The 18,259-nt window shown below is 41.7% G+C and overlaps 1 protein-coding gene across 6 annotated transcripts in view; it reads right to left on the bottom strand.

Annotated features, from left to right (window-relative positions):
- The window catches only part of nap1l4a (nucleosome assembly protein 1-like 4a), a 61,951-nt gene that overhangs the window by 4,006 nt on the left and 39,686 nt on the right, over positions 1 to 18,259 (bottom strand). For all 6 annotated transcript variants that reach the window (XM_065022742.1, XM_029668807.2, XM_029668801.2 and 3 more), the window contains exons 10-13: positions 8,778 to 8,797; positions 8,302 to 8,421; positions 8,078 to 8,113; positions 7,933 to 7,980 (exon numbers count right to left, since the gene is read on the bottom strand). In XM_065022742.1, coding sequence (XP_064878814.1) covers positions 7,933 to 7,980; positions 8,078 to 8,113; positions 8,302 to 8,421; positions 8,778 to 8,797 — 224 coding nt within the window. The remainder of the gene's footprint in view (positions 1 to 7,932; positions 7,981 to 8,077; positions 8,114 to 8,301; positions 8,422 to 8,777; positions 8,798 to 18,259) is intronic.

Below are 18,259 nucleotides of genomic sequence, written 5' to 3'. Positions count from 1 at the left end.
CCTGAAATAAACTATCCTAGATGTATACTGCCATTCAAAAGTTGAGTCCCTTAGAAATGTCCTTGTTTTTGAAAGAAAAGCACATTTGTCCATTAAGATCACATCAACTTGATCAGAAAGTGTTAACTTGCTAATGTTGTAAATGACCATTGTAGCTGGAAACACCAGATTTTTTATGGAATATCTTTATAGGCATACAAAGGCCCATTATCAGCAACCATCACTCTTGTGTTCCAATGGCACGTTGCGTTCGCTAATCCTTTTAAAACGCTAATTGATCATGAGAAAACTTTTGCAATTATGTGGTTTCTCATGGTCAGAGTCATTTAAGTGTCTTTTGGCAAACTTCAAGCGGGCTGTCATTTGCCTTTTACTGAGGAGTGGGTTATGTCAGGCCACTTTACCATAAAGGCCTGGTTGGTGGAGTTCCGCAAAGATGGTTGTCCTTCTGGAAGGTTCTCTCATCTCCACAGAGGAACTCTGGAGCTCTGTCTGAGCGACCATGTTCTTGGTCACCTCCCTGACCAAGTCGCTTCTCCCTCGATGGCTCAGTTTGGCCGGGCGGCCAGCTCTACGAAGAGTCTTGGTGGTTCCAAACTTCTTTCATTTAAGCATGGAGAACACTGGGTTCTTGGGGACTTTCAATGCTGCAGACCCTGGTACCCTTCCCCAGATCTGCCTCGACACAAACCTGTCTCGGAGCGCTTCAACCTCCTGGCTCATTTTTTTGCTGTGACATGCACTGTCAATTGTGGGACATTTTATAGACAGGTGTTTGCCCTTCCAAATCATGTCCAATCAATTGAATTTGTGCATAGGCAATACGGTAAGCTATCAGACAGACAAAGGTGTGTGTGTAACGTCATCGCTCTGAAAATAGACAGCGCTTAGTTTGTTACATTTGATTTTATGTGCCAACATGTTCCTAATTGGACAAGCTAAACGTGTACAATTTGCCAAATGGATAGCCTAGGCCAGGGGTTGAAACCTTTTCATGTCAAGGATCCCCAAATATGATGAACCCCTGGTCGAGGACTCCCTACAAAAAAAAGTGTGAAAGCGGCGCAACTCATCCTGGGCTTAAGGCACAACACTGCACATCACAAGAACGGTTTCAAAATAATAAATAAGTCATATATAGCCTCTTTGCTGTGAGATGATAGGCTTGCCATTTTTGCATGTTTCAATTAAGCGCTTAATGAAAAATATCCGTTCCTTGTTGGCTACAGATGCATTTTGTTGGTCCGACATTTTATCATTTGGAACGAATTTAACTTGTTAACCGGTTAATGGTGGTCGGTTAAATTGGACGAAATGTGAAACTATTATTCTTTTGCCGGACTCATCCTGAATTTACACTGAACAAAAACACAACATGTAAAGTGTTGGTCCCATGTTTCATGAACTGAAATAAAATGCCAGAAATGTTGTATATGCACAAATAATATTTCTCAACACAGAAATGCACACTTCCCTATTAGTGAGCATTTCTCCTTTTCCAAGATAATCCATCCACCTGACAGGTGTGGCATATAAAGAAATGATTAAACAGCATGATCATTACAGTGTAATAAAGCCATTCTGTGGGGAAAAACTAATTCTGATTGGGTTGGCCTGGCTCCCTATAACCTCCCATGCACACCCACCCCCTGCCGAGTCATGCGAAATCCATAGATTAGGGCCTAATGAATTCATTTAAATTGACTTGACTTCCTTATAGGAACTAATCAGTAAATCTTTGAAATTGTTAGATGTCGCATTTCTATTTTTGTTCAGTATACGTCCATTAATTTCTTCAACTTGTATTTTTTTTTTAATGTTTGGGTACAAGTAAAAAACATTTGCTTAAAGTTACACATTTTGACAGAGTTAATGAACTGTCCATTGAACAGCACAGCAATTGATAAAACAGGACCATGTTTGAAACACAAGTGGTTCTAAGCTAGGGCTGGGTGGTGTTCCGTATTTTATGATATACCGGTATTGATGCACGGACCAGTTTGGGTTTTTACTTTACCTTCTATAACGGTATTTGAATGTTTGGTTTGTTTAATGTGATACGACGTGTGTAATATGGATTTTTATAGTTTACGTCGCTACTTAAGTCATCTCTCCGCGCCACTTTTCACAGACCTAGCCCCGCCCCGTCACTCAAGGAATGTCCTCACTTTGCTTCTTATAAATCCACTAGCATTTTATTATTACACCATTAGCTGGTGTTCCTTACATCTTCAAACAGCTAGTTTGTCTTTTCTTAGCAAGTTGGGCCTAAATCTTGTTAGCCGCTAATGCTAATCGCCAGCTAGCAAATAAATGTACTGAGTCAGAGCAAATGTAATTAGCAAAACAGCCTGATAATACCAGTGATGGTGTAGACTTAAAATTGGTATGTTTGTGCAACAGTATCTTCTAAATCAAAGAGGAATACGCAAAGCATGAATATGTAAGCTACAAGAAGTAGCTAAGAGAAAACATGCAATGTAGCCAAAGATTATTGGGTCCCCTAGGAAACACTTAACAATTTTGGTTTCTACCAACTGTATTCAAAGTGCCGACTATTATTATACTCTAACTATAGAATAATCATATTTCCATGATGCCAAATGTTCACCCAAAAGTAAAATCGAAATTGCAACACTTGGTTAAAATAAGGCCTAGAAGTGTAGAAATGATCTCAAATGAGTGCAGGAAATGCAGAAATGTATGTAAGTGCTGAAAATTATTTTGGGTTGAATTGAACAGTATAAAACAATCAGAATGGAGAAAGACCCATTGAAAACCACTTAAAATGGATGCGTTGCCACCCTATAGTCAGGCACTACTCATAAAGCAAATGTAGCACGTTTACTATTCTGAGCTTGTCAATATTACACCAGGTAAGCAGTTACAGAAATCAGGAATGCAAACAGGCTCCATCTGAGCTATTGTGTCCAACACACATGTTATATTAGGCACCTAAAACGTGTATGTTATTATGATTTTAAAAAAATCCCTGACATGTTTTGCTAAAATAAGGTTTAACTTCATTAGCATACTGGTTATTGTCAGGAATTTCAGATGACTGACATGCCAAAAGAAAACTGCCTGTTACTCAGGCCCAGAAGCTAGGATACGCATATACTTGGTTTTCTAGCATTGGCTAGAAAACACTGAAGTTTCTAAAATTGTTAAAATAATGTTCGTGAGTATAACAGAACTGATATGGCAGGCGAAAACCGAGGAAAAGCCATTCGGAAATATTTATTTGAGGTCACAGGCCATTTCAATGCTTGCCTATGGGATATACAAATAGGAAAGACCCAGATTGCAGTTCCTATGGCTTCCAGTACATGTCAACAGTCTTAGAAAGGGTTTCAGGCTTGTTTTTGAAAAATGAGCAAGTAGTGGGGAAAACTTCAAGGTGTATTTCATTAGAAATGTAGTCTTGTTGGCACGTGAATGATGTGCACGCTCTTCGTTATTTATCTTCCCTATACATTTAGATATTAGAATACCTGAGGATTAATTAGAAACATTGTTTAACTTGTTTGGATGAACTTTACTGGTAACCTTTTGGATTTGTTTGTATGCATGTTGAACGAGTGGATTACTGAAACAACCTCGCCACCTCAATGGACATTTTTGGGATATGAAGGACTTTATCGAACAAACCAACCATTTATTGTGTAGCTGGGACCCTTGGGATTGCAAACAGAGGAAGATCTTCAAAAGATAAGTGATTCATTTAATCGCTATTTGTGATGCCTGTGCTGGTTGAAAAAGTATTTGTGTGGGGCGCTGTCCTCAGATTATCGCTTGGTATGCTTTCGCCGTGAAATCTGACATGGCGGTTGGAATAACAAGAAGTGAAGCTATTAAACGATGTAAGACACTTGTATTTTCATGAATGTTTAATATGATTTTTGAATTTTGCGCTCTGCAATTTCACCGGATGTTGTCGTAGGTGTCCCGCTAGCGTTTCATGCGCCAAAAGAGGTTAAGTAAATACAGGCATGCACCACATTACTACAAAACAAAACAGCAAGCCTGATGGTCTTGTAAGTATAAAACCAAAGCTTGCAATTCATTAAATAAAAACATGAAAAGGTAGCGCAATGGAATGTCACTGTGGTGTGAAGAATCCAATACTTTACCCTGTATATGTGGTACAAATCACATTATTGTGGAAGCACCTCTAAGAGTATGAATTAGGCTGTTTGAGAAGGTTTGAATCCTAAGCAACCTACAATACCAACATAGCTACTGTACTAGGTCAAAGCTGTGTGCTGGAAAACCTTGGTAGAGCATGGGTGGAAAAGGCATTGTTGTTCCTTTTTCGGCTTCAAAGACTGTCACTTCAAACGTCGTTTTTGGTTTTTAATCCATGTTTTTTACACCGGAATGTGATGCACAACATAATTAATCAATAAGGCCTGAGTGGGTGTGGTATATGACCAATATACCACAGCTAAGGGCTGTTCAATGTAAGGCAGAGTGCCTGGATATATCCCATATTGGCCATATACCACAAACCCGAGGTGCCTTATTGCTATTATTAACTGATTACCAACGTAATTAGAACAGTAAAAAGTAAAATGTTGTCAAACCCATACCACGGCATCCAGCATTCAGGGCTTGAACCACAGTTTATACAGCATAACACATGTTCTCCTTGTGAACCCTCACAATATTATGTGTTTTATTGAATTTATTGATAAGATCCCAGCTCATAATCTTAATAATCAAAAGCAAATTGGCAAGACGAGGTGTGACCGTGACTATATCATAGTCATCCACCTCGTTGGAAATGACTTGGGGGAAACAAAGGGGACAGCCGTCATGACTCAGATGCGAGCTGATTTGTAGGTAGTCATCTGAATGTTGGATGTTTCAGTGGGAGGAGGACATTAACAAGTGCATAAAGACGGCCCGGGGCCATGTCAACTAGCTGGTGTTGGCATTTCTCAGTGACAGGCGCATGCCCACAATCCGCCACTGCTAGGGCTGTGGCAGTCACAAAATTGTGTCAGCTGGTGATTGTCACGCAATAATTGTCGGTCTCACGGTAATTGATCGTTAATTAACAAACACATTTAGCATCTCCTGCCTTCCACATTTAACCTACAAGCCACTGATGCAGACCTTTGGAACATCTACATTTTAAAAAGTCTAATAAATCCATGTAATACACCATCACAATAAATCCATTATGTATTTTAGACAGGACTAAAGAAACATGAAGAAAATGCATATTTCAGAAGAACAAAATAGCATACTCTGAGTTGTCCTTATGTTAGGTCCTGATCTGGCCATGCCAAATGGCTGTGGGCTACACTACTTCATTTAGCAGACAGGATTTCCTTAGAATTCCGTGGCATTATTTTATAGTATGAAGAATACAATTGAACAAAGCTGAATATAATAGGATATTTTCAAACGATTTGAGGGATTGTGCACATGCAGCTATTCTGTGTTGAGCAGTTAAAGAAATAGGTACATGTGCTTAGAGTGATTCACGTAACTTTAGTTGTTCTACAAACATTGGGCTATATGTTGTGATTTTTAATACATTGTAAGGCTGTACTAATAATTTGAAAAAAAGTAGCTTGAAAAGATAGGAGTTCTGCTTTGTTTTTTTGCACAGGCTGTCACTCATTCACAATTTGACAAGCACTTAATAAAGCCTAGAATTTCACAATACATCCTAAAAAAAATCCATGCATTTTGCGGCCAGTGCACCCTTCTTGAGTGCTGCGCGATCCATCACGTGATCGGCTCTCCCACAGAACTACAAATGAAGACAGACATCGGGGACACAACTGCGCGCGTCCTTATCCAATTTCGAGGTGCATATTGAAGATGATGGAAGAATTGTCCACATTTACTTTGCCAGCCAACAATACGAGTAGGCCTAACGAACAGCAAAAGCACTAGCCTATGTCAACCTACTATCCCCCATAGTTCAAAAGTTGACCTATTTTATTCTGATGAGAAATAAATATTCCAAAAATAGTCTAGGACAGTTGTGGGATGCGATAGATCCCAAATGAATACAACCACTAGCATCAAAAAACCTGCTTTAAACAATGAGCCTGACGCAACAATGAGGACATTTAGCTTAAAATGTTGATAAACTATTAGGCTATTTCTTCACATAGGAGCAGCAATGCGCACATGGCAGTAGGATAAGCGCTAATGTCCACTTCAAAATATGGATGTAATGCTTTTACTATAAAATTTGCGTGAGTGGAGTTAAGATTAATGTGCTTCATTTTAAAAGAAGTCCTTTGGCCACTTTAGTTGTGATTACAAACCTTATTGAAACATATAGGCCTATGGGCTAGGCTACATGAGGTGTGAGGATATGATTCGGCATTGTTTCTTATGCTGGGCATCATTCACAAGTGATAGGTTAATATCGTCACCCATCACACTATTCTTGATGTAATCTTGTCTTTACATATACTAAATAATAAAGGGGCAAGGGGGATACCTAGTCAGTTATACAACTGAATGCCTTCAACTGAAATGCGTCTTCCGCATTTAACCCAACCCCTCTGAATCAGAAAGATGTGGGGGGCTGCCATAATCGACATCCATGTCTTCGGCGCCTGGGGAACAGCGTGTTAACTGCCTTGCTCAAGGGCAGAACGACAGATTTTTTTACTTTGTCAGCTCAGGGATTCGATCCAGCAATTTTGTATAAGCACGCTAACATTAGCTAATTTGCTACATCGCCAATCAACATGTTTCCATTTATAGATTAACCTCAGCTTGAATACCACCATATAACTAGCTATATACAGTAGCTAGGTTTGTTTGCATACATTTATGACTGGCAGCATAGTGCAAGTAGCTGTGTGGTTGCTGAACAAGCGATCCCAAACGTAATAAATTCTGATGTGTTCTATCGCAGCCGGCCACGACCGGGAGGTCCATGGAGACGCACAATTGGCCCAGCGACGTCCGGGTTAGGCCGGCAGGGATATCCTTGTCTTATCGCGCACTAGTGACTTCTGTGGCGGACCGGGCACAGTGCACGCTGACCAGGTCGCCAGGTGTACGGTGTTTCCTCCGACACATTGGTGCGGCTGGCTTCCGGGTTGGATGTGTGTTGTGTCAAGAAGCAGTGCGGCTAGGTTGGGCTGGCTCTCGACCTTCGCCTCTCCCGAGTCTGTACGGGAGTTGCAGCGATGAGACAAGACTAACTACTCCAATTGGATACCACAAAATTGAAAAAAAAAAAAAGGTATATTTTTTACTTCAAATTCTGATATGTGGTACTCAATAACAGACAGACGGCTCATGACCAGAGGCGGGGAGTGTGTGGTACACCTCCAACCAATTGATGAGCGAATATTCGAGATTGGTGTCATATTGGCTTATATATAGGCCTATATATATATATATGATGGTAGGGATATTTGAATTTAACACTGAGTTTCAACTAATGCCTATAACAGAAGTGACAATAATATACTATGATTATAGCATAGTAAAATTATAAAAGTAAATGTAAAATATCAAACTGTTATTAGATCTAGCCTACTTGTAAATGTTCAAAATATTAATAAGCTGCCTCTGAACTACAATTGGGATAATTTTCTTAAAATCAATTGAACTGAAAATTACAACAACATTTTTAAAAAAATATTAAAATAAACAGATGATTAAATGCAATAAAAACAATGAATGGTGCTATAAAAATGTAAGTGACCTGTAATTAACACATTAAGTTTTACCGTCCTCGTTATAACAATGTTTTGTGAAGGGAAATATGATAAGCAGTTGGGGCTAGGAGGCTACTTCCTTTGACACACATGTACCTGGGTGAGGAGAACTATCAGTTGGAGCTAGGAGGCTACTTCCTTTGACACACATGTACCTGGGTGAGGAGAACCAGAACACACTCAAAGGAAGCATGTCCACTAGCAGCACTGCCTAAATACTGACCTTAGGATCAAAGTCTCCCTCGTCATCATCATCATCACCATCCTGCTCCTAAATCACAAGAGTAAATAATGACAATTTTCCTTAGTATGTTCCATTTCACAAACATTTAACAAATAAAGATATTCATATCCAATCCTCTCCTTACCTCTTCAACTCCCTCCTCCAGCTCTTCCTCCTCAAACTGCACAGACAAGAGGACAACAGTAACACATTCTGTTACAGCTCCCGATTGCAAATACAGACCAAATACAAAGTTGTGGAAATGGAAAACTCTTAATCAAATGTACTTATGACGGACTCAATAGTTTTGCTCGTGTTATAACATGCATTTGCTGTATGCCTGTATGTATGTGTGTGTCTGACACGTACACTTTCATCGTCCTCCAGTGCCTCTCCAGTGAAGTAGAGCACAGCTCGGGGGACTATCCTCTCACGGAAAAAATGGCCAATCTCAAAGTCTGTGGCTAAGGTGAATTCGGCTTCCTCGTCCTGGGGAGACAGTTGTTTTTTTTAGGCCACTTTCCTAGACACAGCCCAGACCAGGGCCAGAATTCAGAAAACTACTCAGAGTAGGAGTGCTGATCTAGGATCCATTTCCGCTTTTATATGAATTAATGGAAAGGGGAACCTGATTCTAGATCACCAATCCTACTCCGAGATGTTTTGTAAATACAGGCTCTGCACAAAGTGCCTTATGAATCGGAAATCATTGAAATCACTTTTTTAGTCCAGGATTAGGCTTCTGTTCAAGTAACTGACCCTCTAACAATATTTCCATTAAATGTAGAAACTGATAAAAGTAAATTGTGCATTTGGGTCTGAAATGCAGATCATATATTACTCACCGGCTCTCCATCAGGTGACACTGTAAGAGAAAGGAAATTATTACCTTTGATTATTTCACTTTGATTTAGAAAGTTCACATTTCGCAAACAATCGTTTCGTTTCACAAAGCCAATCCTGAAAGGGCAGCCCGACATAGATCAATCACTCAACAACGATCAAATTACATTCACACTGCTGATAACTTCTATACTACACCTCCATGAAATTAGTGACATCACCCAGATGCTCTTTGATCTCGATTTTTCTCAGTCACTCCCTGGTAAGCGACAGAGCACCACCCTCACTGACAAAACATTGATGAGTTTTCAAAGGAAGGCGGAAATGTCACTGCTTTCTTTATCTTGAGTTGGGAAATCACTCCATCGCCAACAATGGCAATGAGTGACTCAACATCAATATCATAAGTTTTAAAAGAAATACTTAGGAGTATTCGGGTGGTTGCACCAACATGGATTAATGCTTAAACTAGGTTAAATCAAGGTTTATATAGATGTTTAACTAATCCTAGTTAAATTAAATCCTTCCTGTAATCTAAATTTAGTTTTCACTTTAAGCCTGTTGCTCAATGAATTAAAATAAATGGAAAACTCTTAATCAATGTACTTATGACAGACTCAATAGTTTTGCTCATGTTATAACATGCATTTGCTGTATGCCTACAGTGGGGCAAAAAAGTAATTTAGTCAGCCACCAAGTTCTCACACTTAAAAAAACGAGGCCTGTAATTTTCATCATTGGTACACTTCAACCCCAAAAAATCCTGAAAATCACATTGTAGGATTTTTAATTAATGCATTTGCAAATTATGGTGGAAAATAAGTATTTGGTCAATAACAAAAGTCTCTCAATACTTTGTTATATACCCTTTGTTGGCAATGACAGAGGTCAAATGTTTTCTGTAAGTCTTCACAAGGTTTTCACACACTGTTGCTGGTATTTTGGCCCATTCCTCCATGCAGATCTCCTCTAGAGCAGTGATGTTTTGGGGCTGTTGCTGGGCAACACAGACTTTCAACTCCCTCCAAAGATTTTCTATGGGGTTGAGATCTGGTGACTGGCTAGGCCACTCCAGGACATTGAAATGCTTCTTACGAAGCCACTCCTTCATTGCCCGGGTGGTGTGTTTGGGATCATTGTCATGCTGAAAGACCCAGCCACGTTTCATCTTCAATGCCCTTCTGATGGAAGGTTTTCACTCAAAATTTCACGATACATGGCCCCATTCATTCTTTCCTTTACACGGATCAGTCGTCCTGGTCCCTTTGCAGAAAAACAGTCCCAAAGCATGATGTTTCCACCCCCATGCTTCACAGTAGGTATGGTGTTTTCTTTGGATGCAATTCAATTCAATTCTCCTATCATTGCTATGCAGACGACATACAATTAATCTTCTCCTTTCCCCCTTCTGATGACCAGGTGGCGAATCGCATCTCTGCATGTCTGGCAGACATATCAGTGTGGATGACGGATCACCACCTCAAGCTGAACCTCGGCAAGACGGAGCTGCTCTTCCTCCCGGGGAAGGACTGCCCATTCCATGATCTCGCCATCACGGTTGACAACTCCATTGTGTCCTCCTCCCAGAGCGCTAAGAACCTTGGCGTGATCCTGGACAACACCCTGTCGTTCTCAACTAACATCAAGGCGGTGGCCCGTTCTTGTAGGTTCATGCTCTACAACATCCGCAGAGTACGACCCTGCCTCACACAGGAAGCAGCGCAGGTCCTAATCCAGGCACTTGTCATCTCCCGTCTGGATTACTGCAACTCGCTGTTGGCTGGGCTCCTGCCTGTGCCATTAAACCCTACAACTCATCCAGAACGCCGCAGCCCTTCTGGTGTTCAACCTTCCCAAGTTCTCTCACGTCACCCCGCTCCTCCGCTCTCTCCACTGGCTTCCAGTTGAAGCTCGCATCCGCTACAAGACCATGGTGCTTGCCTACGGAGCTGTGAGGGGAACGGCACCTCAGTACCTCCAGGCTCTGATCAGGCCCTACACCCAAACAAGGGCACTGCGTTCATCCACCTCTGGCCTGCTCGCCTCCCTACCACTGAGGAAGTACAGTTCCCGCGCAGCCCAGTCAAAACTGTTCGCTGCTCTGGCCCCCCAATGGTGGAACAAACTCCCTCACGACGCCAGGACAGCGGAGTCAATCACCACCTTCCGGAGACACCTGAAACCCCACCTCTTTCAGGAATACCTAGGATAGGATAAAGTAATCCTTCTCACCCCCCTTAAAATATTTAGATGCACTATTGTAAAGTGGCTGTTCCACTGGATGTCTTAAGGTGAACGCACCAATTTGTAAGTCGCTCTGGATAAGAGCGTCTGCTAAATGACTTAAATGTAAATGTAAATTCAGCATTCTTTGTCCTCCAAACACGACGAGTTGAGTTTTTAACCAAAAAGTTATATTTTGGTTTCATCTGACCATATGACATTCTCCCAATCTTCTTCTGGATCATCCAAATGCTCTCTAGCAAACTTCAGACGGGCCTGGACATGTACTGGCTTAAGCAGGGGGGCACATCTGGCACTGCAGGATTTGAGTCCCTGGAGGCGTAGTGTGTTACTGATGGTAGGCTTTGTTACTTTGGTCCCAGCTCTCTGCAGGTCATTCACTAGGTCCCCCCGTGTGGTTCTGGAATTTTTGCTCACCGTTCTTGTGATCATTTTGACCCCACGGGGTGAGATCTTACGTGGAGCCCCAGATCGAGGGAGATTATCAGTGGTCTTGTATGTCTTCCATTTCCTAATAATTGCTCCCACAGTTGATTTCTTCAAACCAAGCTGCTTACCTATTGCAGATTCAGTCTTCCCAGCCTGGTGCAGGTCTACAATTTTGTTTCTGGTGTCCTTTGACAGCTCTTTGGTCTTGGCCAAGGTGGAGTTTGGAGTGTGACTTCGCAGTTGTTGACAGCTGTATTTTATACTGATAACAAGTTCAAACAGGTGACATTAATACAGGTAACGAGTGGAGCACAGAGGAGCCTCTTAAAGAAGTTACAGGTCTGCGAGAGCCAGAAATCTTGCTTGCTTGTAGGTGACCAAATACTTATTTTCCACCATAATTTGCAAATAAATTCATTAAAAATCCTACAATGTGATTTTCTGGATTTTTTCTCTCATTCTGTCTGTCATAGTTGAAGTGTACCTATGATGAAAATTACAGGCCTCTCATCTTTTAAGTGGGAGAACTTGCACAATTGGTGGCTGACTAAATACTTTTTTTGCCCCACTGTATGTGTGTGTTTTTGACACGTACACTTTCGTCGTCCTCCAGTGCCTCTCCAGTGAAGTAGAGCATAGCTCGGGGGACTATCCTCTCACGGAAAAAATGGCCAATCTCTAAGTCTGTGGCTAAGGTGAACTCGGCGTCCTCGTCCTGGGGATTAATGCTTAAACTAGGTTAAATCAAGGTTTATCTAAATGTTTATCTAATCCTAGTTCAATTAAATCCTTCCTGTAATGTAAGTTTAGTTTTCACTTTAAGCCTGTTGCTCAATGAATAAAAAATAAATTATGGCGATTCATTCTAAACTGCCACTTGACATGGTTTAACTGATCAAATGGCAGCATATCCTACTGTGGAGAGACCAAAACGAGTTCCTCAGAATAATTAGCGACAGGTTGAATCCTGTTGAGTGTTATGATAATTAACTAATGATTAGTAGACTATTTACATTTTGTACAACAATTGAATTGGGGCTTATGATATGCCCAGCCTTGGTTTGAATAATGATGTTACGCAACTTGCTGTAACGGGCCTGATAACAGTAACATTGTAGTGAAGTAGCATTAACTTCTTATGGCTGGGGGGCAGTATTGAGTAGCTTGGGTGAATAAGGTGCCCAGAGTAAACTGCCTGCTACTCAGGCCCAGAAACTAAGATATGCATAATGCATATTAATAGTAGATTTGGATAGAAAACACTCTGAAGTTTCTAAAACTGTTTGAATGATGTCTGAGTATAACATAAAAAATCTAAACAGGAAGTGGGAAATCTGAGGTTTGTAGTTTTTCAACTCTTTGCATATCCAAGATACAATGTAAATTCGGTCTGATTGCACTTCCTACAGCTTCCACTAGATGTCAGTCTTTAGAACTTTGTTTGAGGCTTCTACTGTGAAGGAGAGAATGAGAGCTGTTTCAACCAGAGGTCTGGCAGAGTGCCATGAGCTCAGTCTCGCGTGTGACTGTGAGAGTTAGCTGCGTTCCATTTTAATTTCTAAAGACAAAGGAATTCTCCAGTTAAAACATTATTGAAGAGTTATGTTAAAAACATCCTAAAGATTGATTCTATACATCGTTTGACATGTTTCTACGAACTGTAACGGAACTTCTAGACTTTGTCTGGATCTAGTGCTCGCACCTCATGAATTTGGATTTGTGATCTAAACGAGCGAACAAAAAGGAGGTATTTGGACATAAATGGACTTTATCGAACAAAACCTGGGACTGGGATTCCTGGGAGTGCATTCTGATGAAGATAAAGTGAATATTTATAATGCTATTTCTGACTTCTGTATTGCTTGTTTTTGTGTCTGAGCGCTGCACAGATTATTGCATGGTGTGCTTTTTCTGTAAAGCTTTTTTGAAATCGGACACAGCGGTTGCATTAAGGAGAAATGGATCTATAATTCCATGCATAACACTTATCTTTTATCAATGTTCATTATGAGAATTTCTGTAAATTGACAAATGTTTTGGAAGCAAAACATTACTGAACATAACGCGCCAATGTAAACTGAGATTTTTGGATAAAAATATGAACTTGATCGAACAAAAAATATACATGTATCGTGTATCATGAAGTCCTGAGTGTCATCTGATGAAGATCAAAGGTTAGTGATTCATTTTCTCTCTATTTCTGCTTTTTGTGACTCCTCTCGGCTGTGTTTTTCTGTAACTAGGTGCTGACCTAACAAACGTTTGGTGTGCTTTCGTCGTAAGGCCTTTTTGAAATCGGACACCGTGGTGGGCTTAACAAGTTTCTTTACCATGCTGTAAAATACTCGTGTTTGAGGAATTTTAATTATGAGATTTGTTTGAATTTGGCGCCCTGCACTTTCACTGGCTGTTGTCATATCGATCCCGTTAGCGGGATTTCAGCCATAAGAAGTTATCGTTAGTTTTAAAGTGCATTATAGGCATGGATATTTACCCGTTATTTATGCTTACTAAATATTGGTGGGTCAAGTTTTCCATTGTCATCATAGGGGGTTATGGAGAGGGGCAAACTGCTGGTGAATCATCTCGCACATCTTTTGGGTGATAGGATCAATTCCCTTGGATGGAGGGAGGCCCCCCGACTCCGGTCTGAAATAGCCCGTGCCTCTCCTCTGCCGCATCATTTTTGTCTTTTAATTTTTTTTCCAGCACGCTTTCATCAGAGTTGGGTCCTTCTCTTTAAGCCGTGTTGATCCAGTACATTTGTTGCATAAAATGGCCCAGGTGTCTTCCTTTTTGACAGTCATCTTGTCTGTCTTTTTATCCTCTAGTACATTACTAAATTCCTCCATCAGCTCCGACAAGTTTTTTTCCCCATAAACCAACCAATGAGAACCTTTCACAATGGAGTTAAAATAATAACAATGTAATGTTAGTAGTTCTATCAAGGAACAGCAACTTTGTGGCCTGATTTGTCAAGTAGGCTAGCTACTTCTTTTCAACTCATGAAATACCTCATATATTGGTGTAAAACCATTACTCAGAGATTTACTGGTCCAGATTTAAAATTAAGTGGTGCAACACATCTGATTAATTAAACCTAGATTTACAAAATCTAGATTAGCTCTAACCCTAGATGAATTTAAACCATGTTGGTGCGACCCACCCTTCATCCAGTAATCTTCATCTCAATCTACACTGAACAAAATAAATGCAACGTGTTGGCCCCACGTTTCATAAAAGATCCCAGAAATATTGCGTAGGCACAGAAAGCTTTTTTCTCTAAAATGTTGTGCACAAATGTTTACATCCCTGTTATTGAGAATTTCTCCTTCAAAATAATCCATCCACCAGACAGGTGTGGCATATCAAGATGCTGATTAAAACGGCATGATCATTACAGGTGCACCTTGTGCTGGGGACAAAAAGCCCAGTCTAAAATGTCCTGTTGTCAACACACAATGCCAGAGATGTCTCAAGTTGAGGGAGCTTGCAATTGGATGTTCACTAAGATTGTCCACCAAAGCCGCCTCCAACATAATTTAAGAGAATTTGGCCTAACAACTGCAGACCACCCATATGGTGTCATGTGGGCGATGACTTGCTGGTGTCAATGTTGAGAACAGAGTGCCCCATGGTGGCTATGGGGTTATGGTAAGGCAGGCACAAGCTATGGACAATGAACACAATTACAAAATTGACCGCAATTTGAATGCACAGAAATACTGTGACGTTATCCTGAGGCCTATTTCTTATAATGTATCTGTGACTAACAGATGCATATCTGTATTCCCAGTCATGTGAAATCCATAGATTAGGGCCTACTGAATTTTTTAATTCACATTGACCCGATTTCCTGATATGGTTACATGTTGCTTTTATATTTTAGTTTAGTATAATTAATTATTCTAAGAATACTGTATGTTGCAAAATTACAATTGGTCACCAACGTTCATGTGGGCAATGTCATACATCCACAGGCCACACCCATGGAAAACAGCCCAAGAATGTCACAACCACAGTATTCATAAACTGAAAAAAATATCAAATGAATAATGCAACAATTAGGCCCTAATCTATGGATTTCACATGACTGGCAATACAGATCTGCAGAGATACCTTAAAAAAATAAAAAGTAGGAGCATGGATCAGAAAACCAGTCAGTATCTGGTGTGACAATGCACCTCATGCAGCGCAACATCTCCTTCGCATAGAGTTGATCAGGCTGTTGACTGTGTCCTGTTGTCCCAATCCTCAATGGCTGTGAGAAGTTGATGGATATTGGAGTGAACTGGAACACGCTGTCATACGCGTCGATCCAGAGCATCCCAAACAAGCTCAATGGGTGACATGTCTGTTGAGTATGCAGGCCATGGAAGAACTGGGAAATTTTCAGCCTCCACGAATTGTGTACAGATCCTTGCGACATGGGGCCGTGCATTATCACGCTGAAACATGAGGTGATGGCCGCTGATGAATAGCACAACAATGAGCCTCAGGATCTCCCTACGGTAGCTCTGTGCATTCAAATTGACACGGTCCGCTACCAAAACCTGCGGGCTCTCCTTCACTGCAGCCGACGTGAGCAAAACATTTAAACGTGTCAACCCTCGCAAGGCTGCAGGCCCAGACGTCATTCCCAGCCGCGTCCTCAGAGCATGCGCAGACCAGAAGGCTGGTGTGTTTACGGATATTTTCAATCAATCCTTAACCCAGTCTGCTGTCCTCACATGCTTCAAGAGGGCCACCATTGTTCCTGTTCCCAAGAAAGCTAAGGTAACTGAGCTAAATGACTACCGCCCCGCCCCGTAGCACTCACTTCCGTCATCATGAAGTGCATTGAGAGACTAGTCAAGGACCATATCACCACCCTACCTGACACCCTAGACCCACTCCAATTTGCTTACCGCCCCAATAGGTTCACAGACGACGCAATCACATCACACTGCCCTAACCCATCTGGACAAGAGGAATACCTATGTGAGAATGCTGTTCAACTACAGCTCAGCATTTAACACCATAGTACCCTCCAAACTCGTCATCAAGCTCGAGACCCTGGGTCTCGACCTCGCCCTGTGCAACTGGGTCCTGGACTTCCTGATGGGCCGCCCCCAGGTGGTGAGGGTAGGTAACAATATCTCCACCCCGCTGATCCTCAATACTGGGGCCTCACAAGGGTGCGTTCCATTTTAAATCACCCATGACTGCATGGCCATGCACGCCTCCAACTCAATCATCAAGTTTGCAGATGACATTACATTGGTAGGCTTGATTACCAACAACGAAGAGACTGCCTAGACCTAGAGGGAGGAGGTGAGGGCCCTCGGAGTGTGGTGTCAGAAAAATAACCTCACACTCAAAACAAAGGAGATGATTGTGGACGTCAGGAAACAGCAGAGGGAGCACCCCCCTATCCACATCGACGGGACAGTAGTGGAGAGGGTAGTAAGTGTTAAGTTCCTCGGCGTACACATCACAGACAAACTGAAATGGTCCAACCACACAGACAGCGTGGTTAAGGCGGCGCAGAAACTCAGCTTGTCACCAAAAGCACTCAAACTTTTGCAGGTGCACAATCGAGAGCATCCTGTCGGGCTGTATCACCACCTGGTACGGCAACTGCTCCGCCCATAACCATAAGGCTCTCCAGAGGGTAGTGAGGTCTGCACAACGCATCACCGGGGGCTAACTACCTGCCCTCTAGGACACCTACACCACCCTGTCACAGGAAGGCCATAAAGATCATCAAGGACAACCACCCGAGCCACTGCCTGTTCACCCCGCTATCATCCAGAAAGCGAGGTCAGTACAGGTAAATCAAAGCAGGGACCGAGACTGAAAAACAGCTTCTCAAGTAGAGGTCAGCCGATTAATCGGAATGGCCGATTAATTAGGGCCGATTTCAAGTTTCCATAACAATCGGAAATCTGTATTTTTGGACACAGATTTTTTTTTAAAGTTTTTTTTTACACCTTTATTTAATCTTTATTTAACTAGGCAAGTCAGTTAAGAACATTCTTATTTTCAATGACGGCCTAGGAACGGTGGGTTAACTGCCTCGTTCAGGGGCAGAACGACAGATTATCACCGTGTCAGCTCGGGGGACCCAATATTGCAACCTTACAGGTAACAAGTCCAAGACAATAACGACCTGCCTCTCGTTGCAGGAGACTGCCTGTAAGGCGAATGCAGTAAGCCAAGGTAAGTTGCTAGCTAGCATTAAACTTATCTTATAAAAAAACAATCAATCATAATCACTAGTTAACTACACATGGTTGATGATATTACTAGATCTTATCTAGCATGTCCTGCGTTGCATATAATCTGACTGACCATACAAGCAAACAAGTATCTAAGTATCTGACTGAGCGATGGTAGGCAGAAGCAGGCGTGTAAACATTCATTCAAACAGCACTTTCATGCATTTTGCCAGCAGCTCTTTGGTGTGCGTCAAGTATTGCGCTGTTTATGACTTCAAGCATATCAACTCCCGAGAGTTGAGGCTGGTGTAACCGAAGTGAAATGGCTAGCTAGTTAGCGCGCGCTAATAGCGTTTCAAATGTCTCTCGCTCTTAGACTTGGAGTGGTTGTTCACCTTGCTCTGCATGGGTAACGATGCTTCGAGGGTGTCTGTTGTCGTTGTGTTCCTGGTTCGAGCCCAGGGAGGAGCGAGGACAGGGCCAGAAGCTATACTGTTACACTGGCAATACTAAAGTGCCTATAAGAACATCCAATAGTCAAAGGTTAATGAAATACAAATGTTAGAGGGAAATAGTCCTATAATAACTACAACCTAAAACTTCTTACCTGG

Source organism: Oncorhynchus nerka, linkage group LG9a (assembly GCF_034236695.1).
Source record: "Oncorhynchus nerka isolate Pitt River linkage group LG9a, Oner_Uvic_2.0, whole genome shotgun sequence".
In the NCBI taxonomy this organism is placed as follows: Eukaryota; Metazoa; Chordata; class Actinopteri; order Salmoniformes; family Salmonidae; genus Oncorhynchus; species Oncorhynchus nerka.
This window is presented reverse-complemented; position numbering and strand designations above follow the sequence as displayed.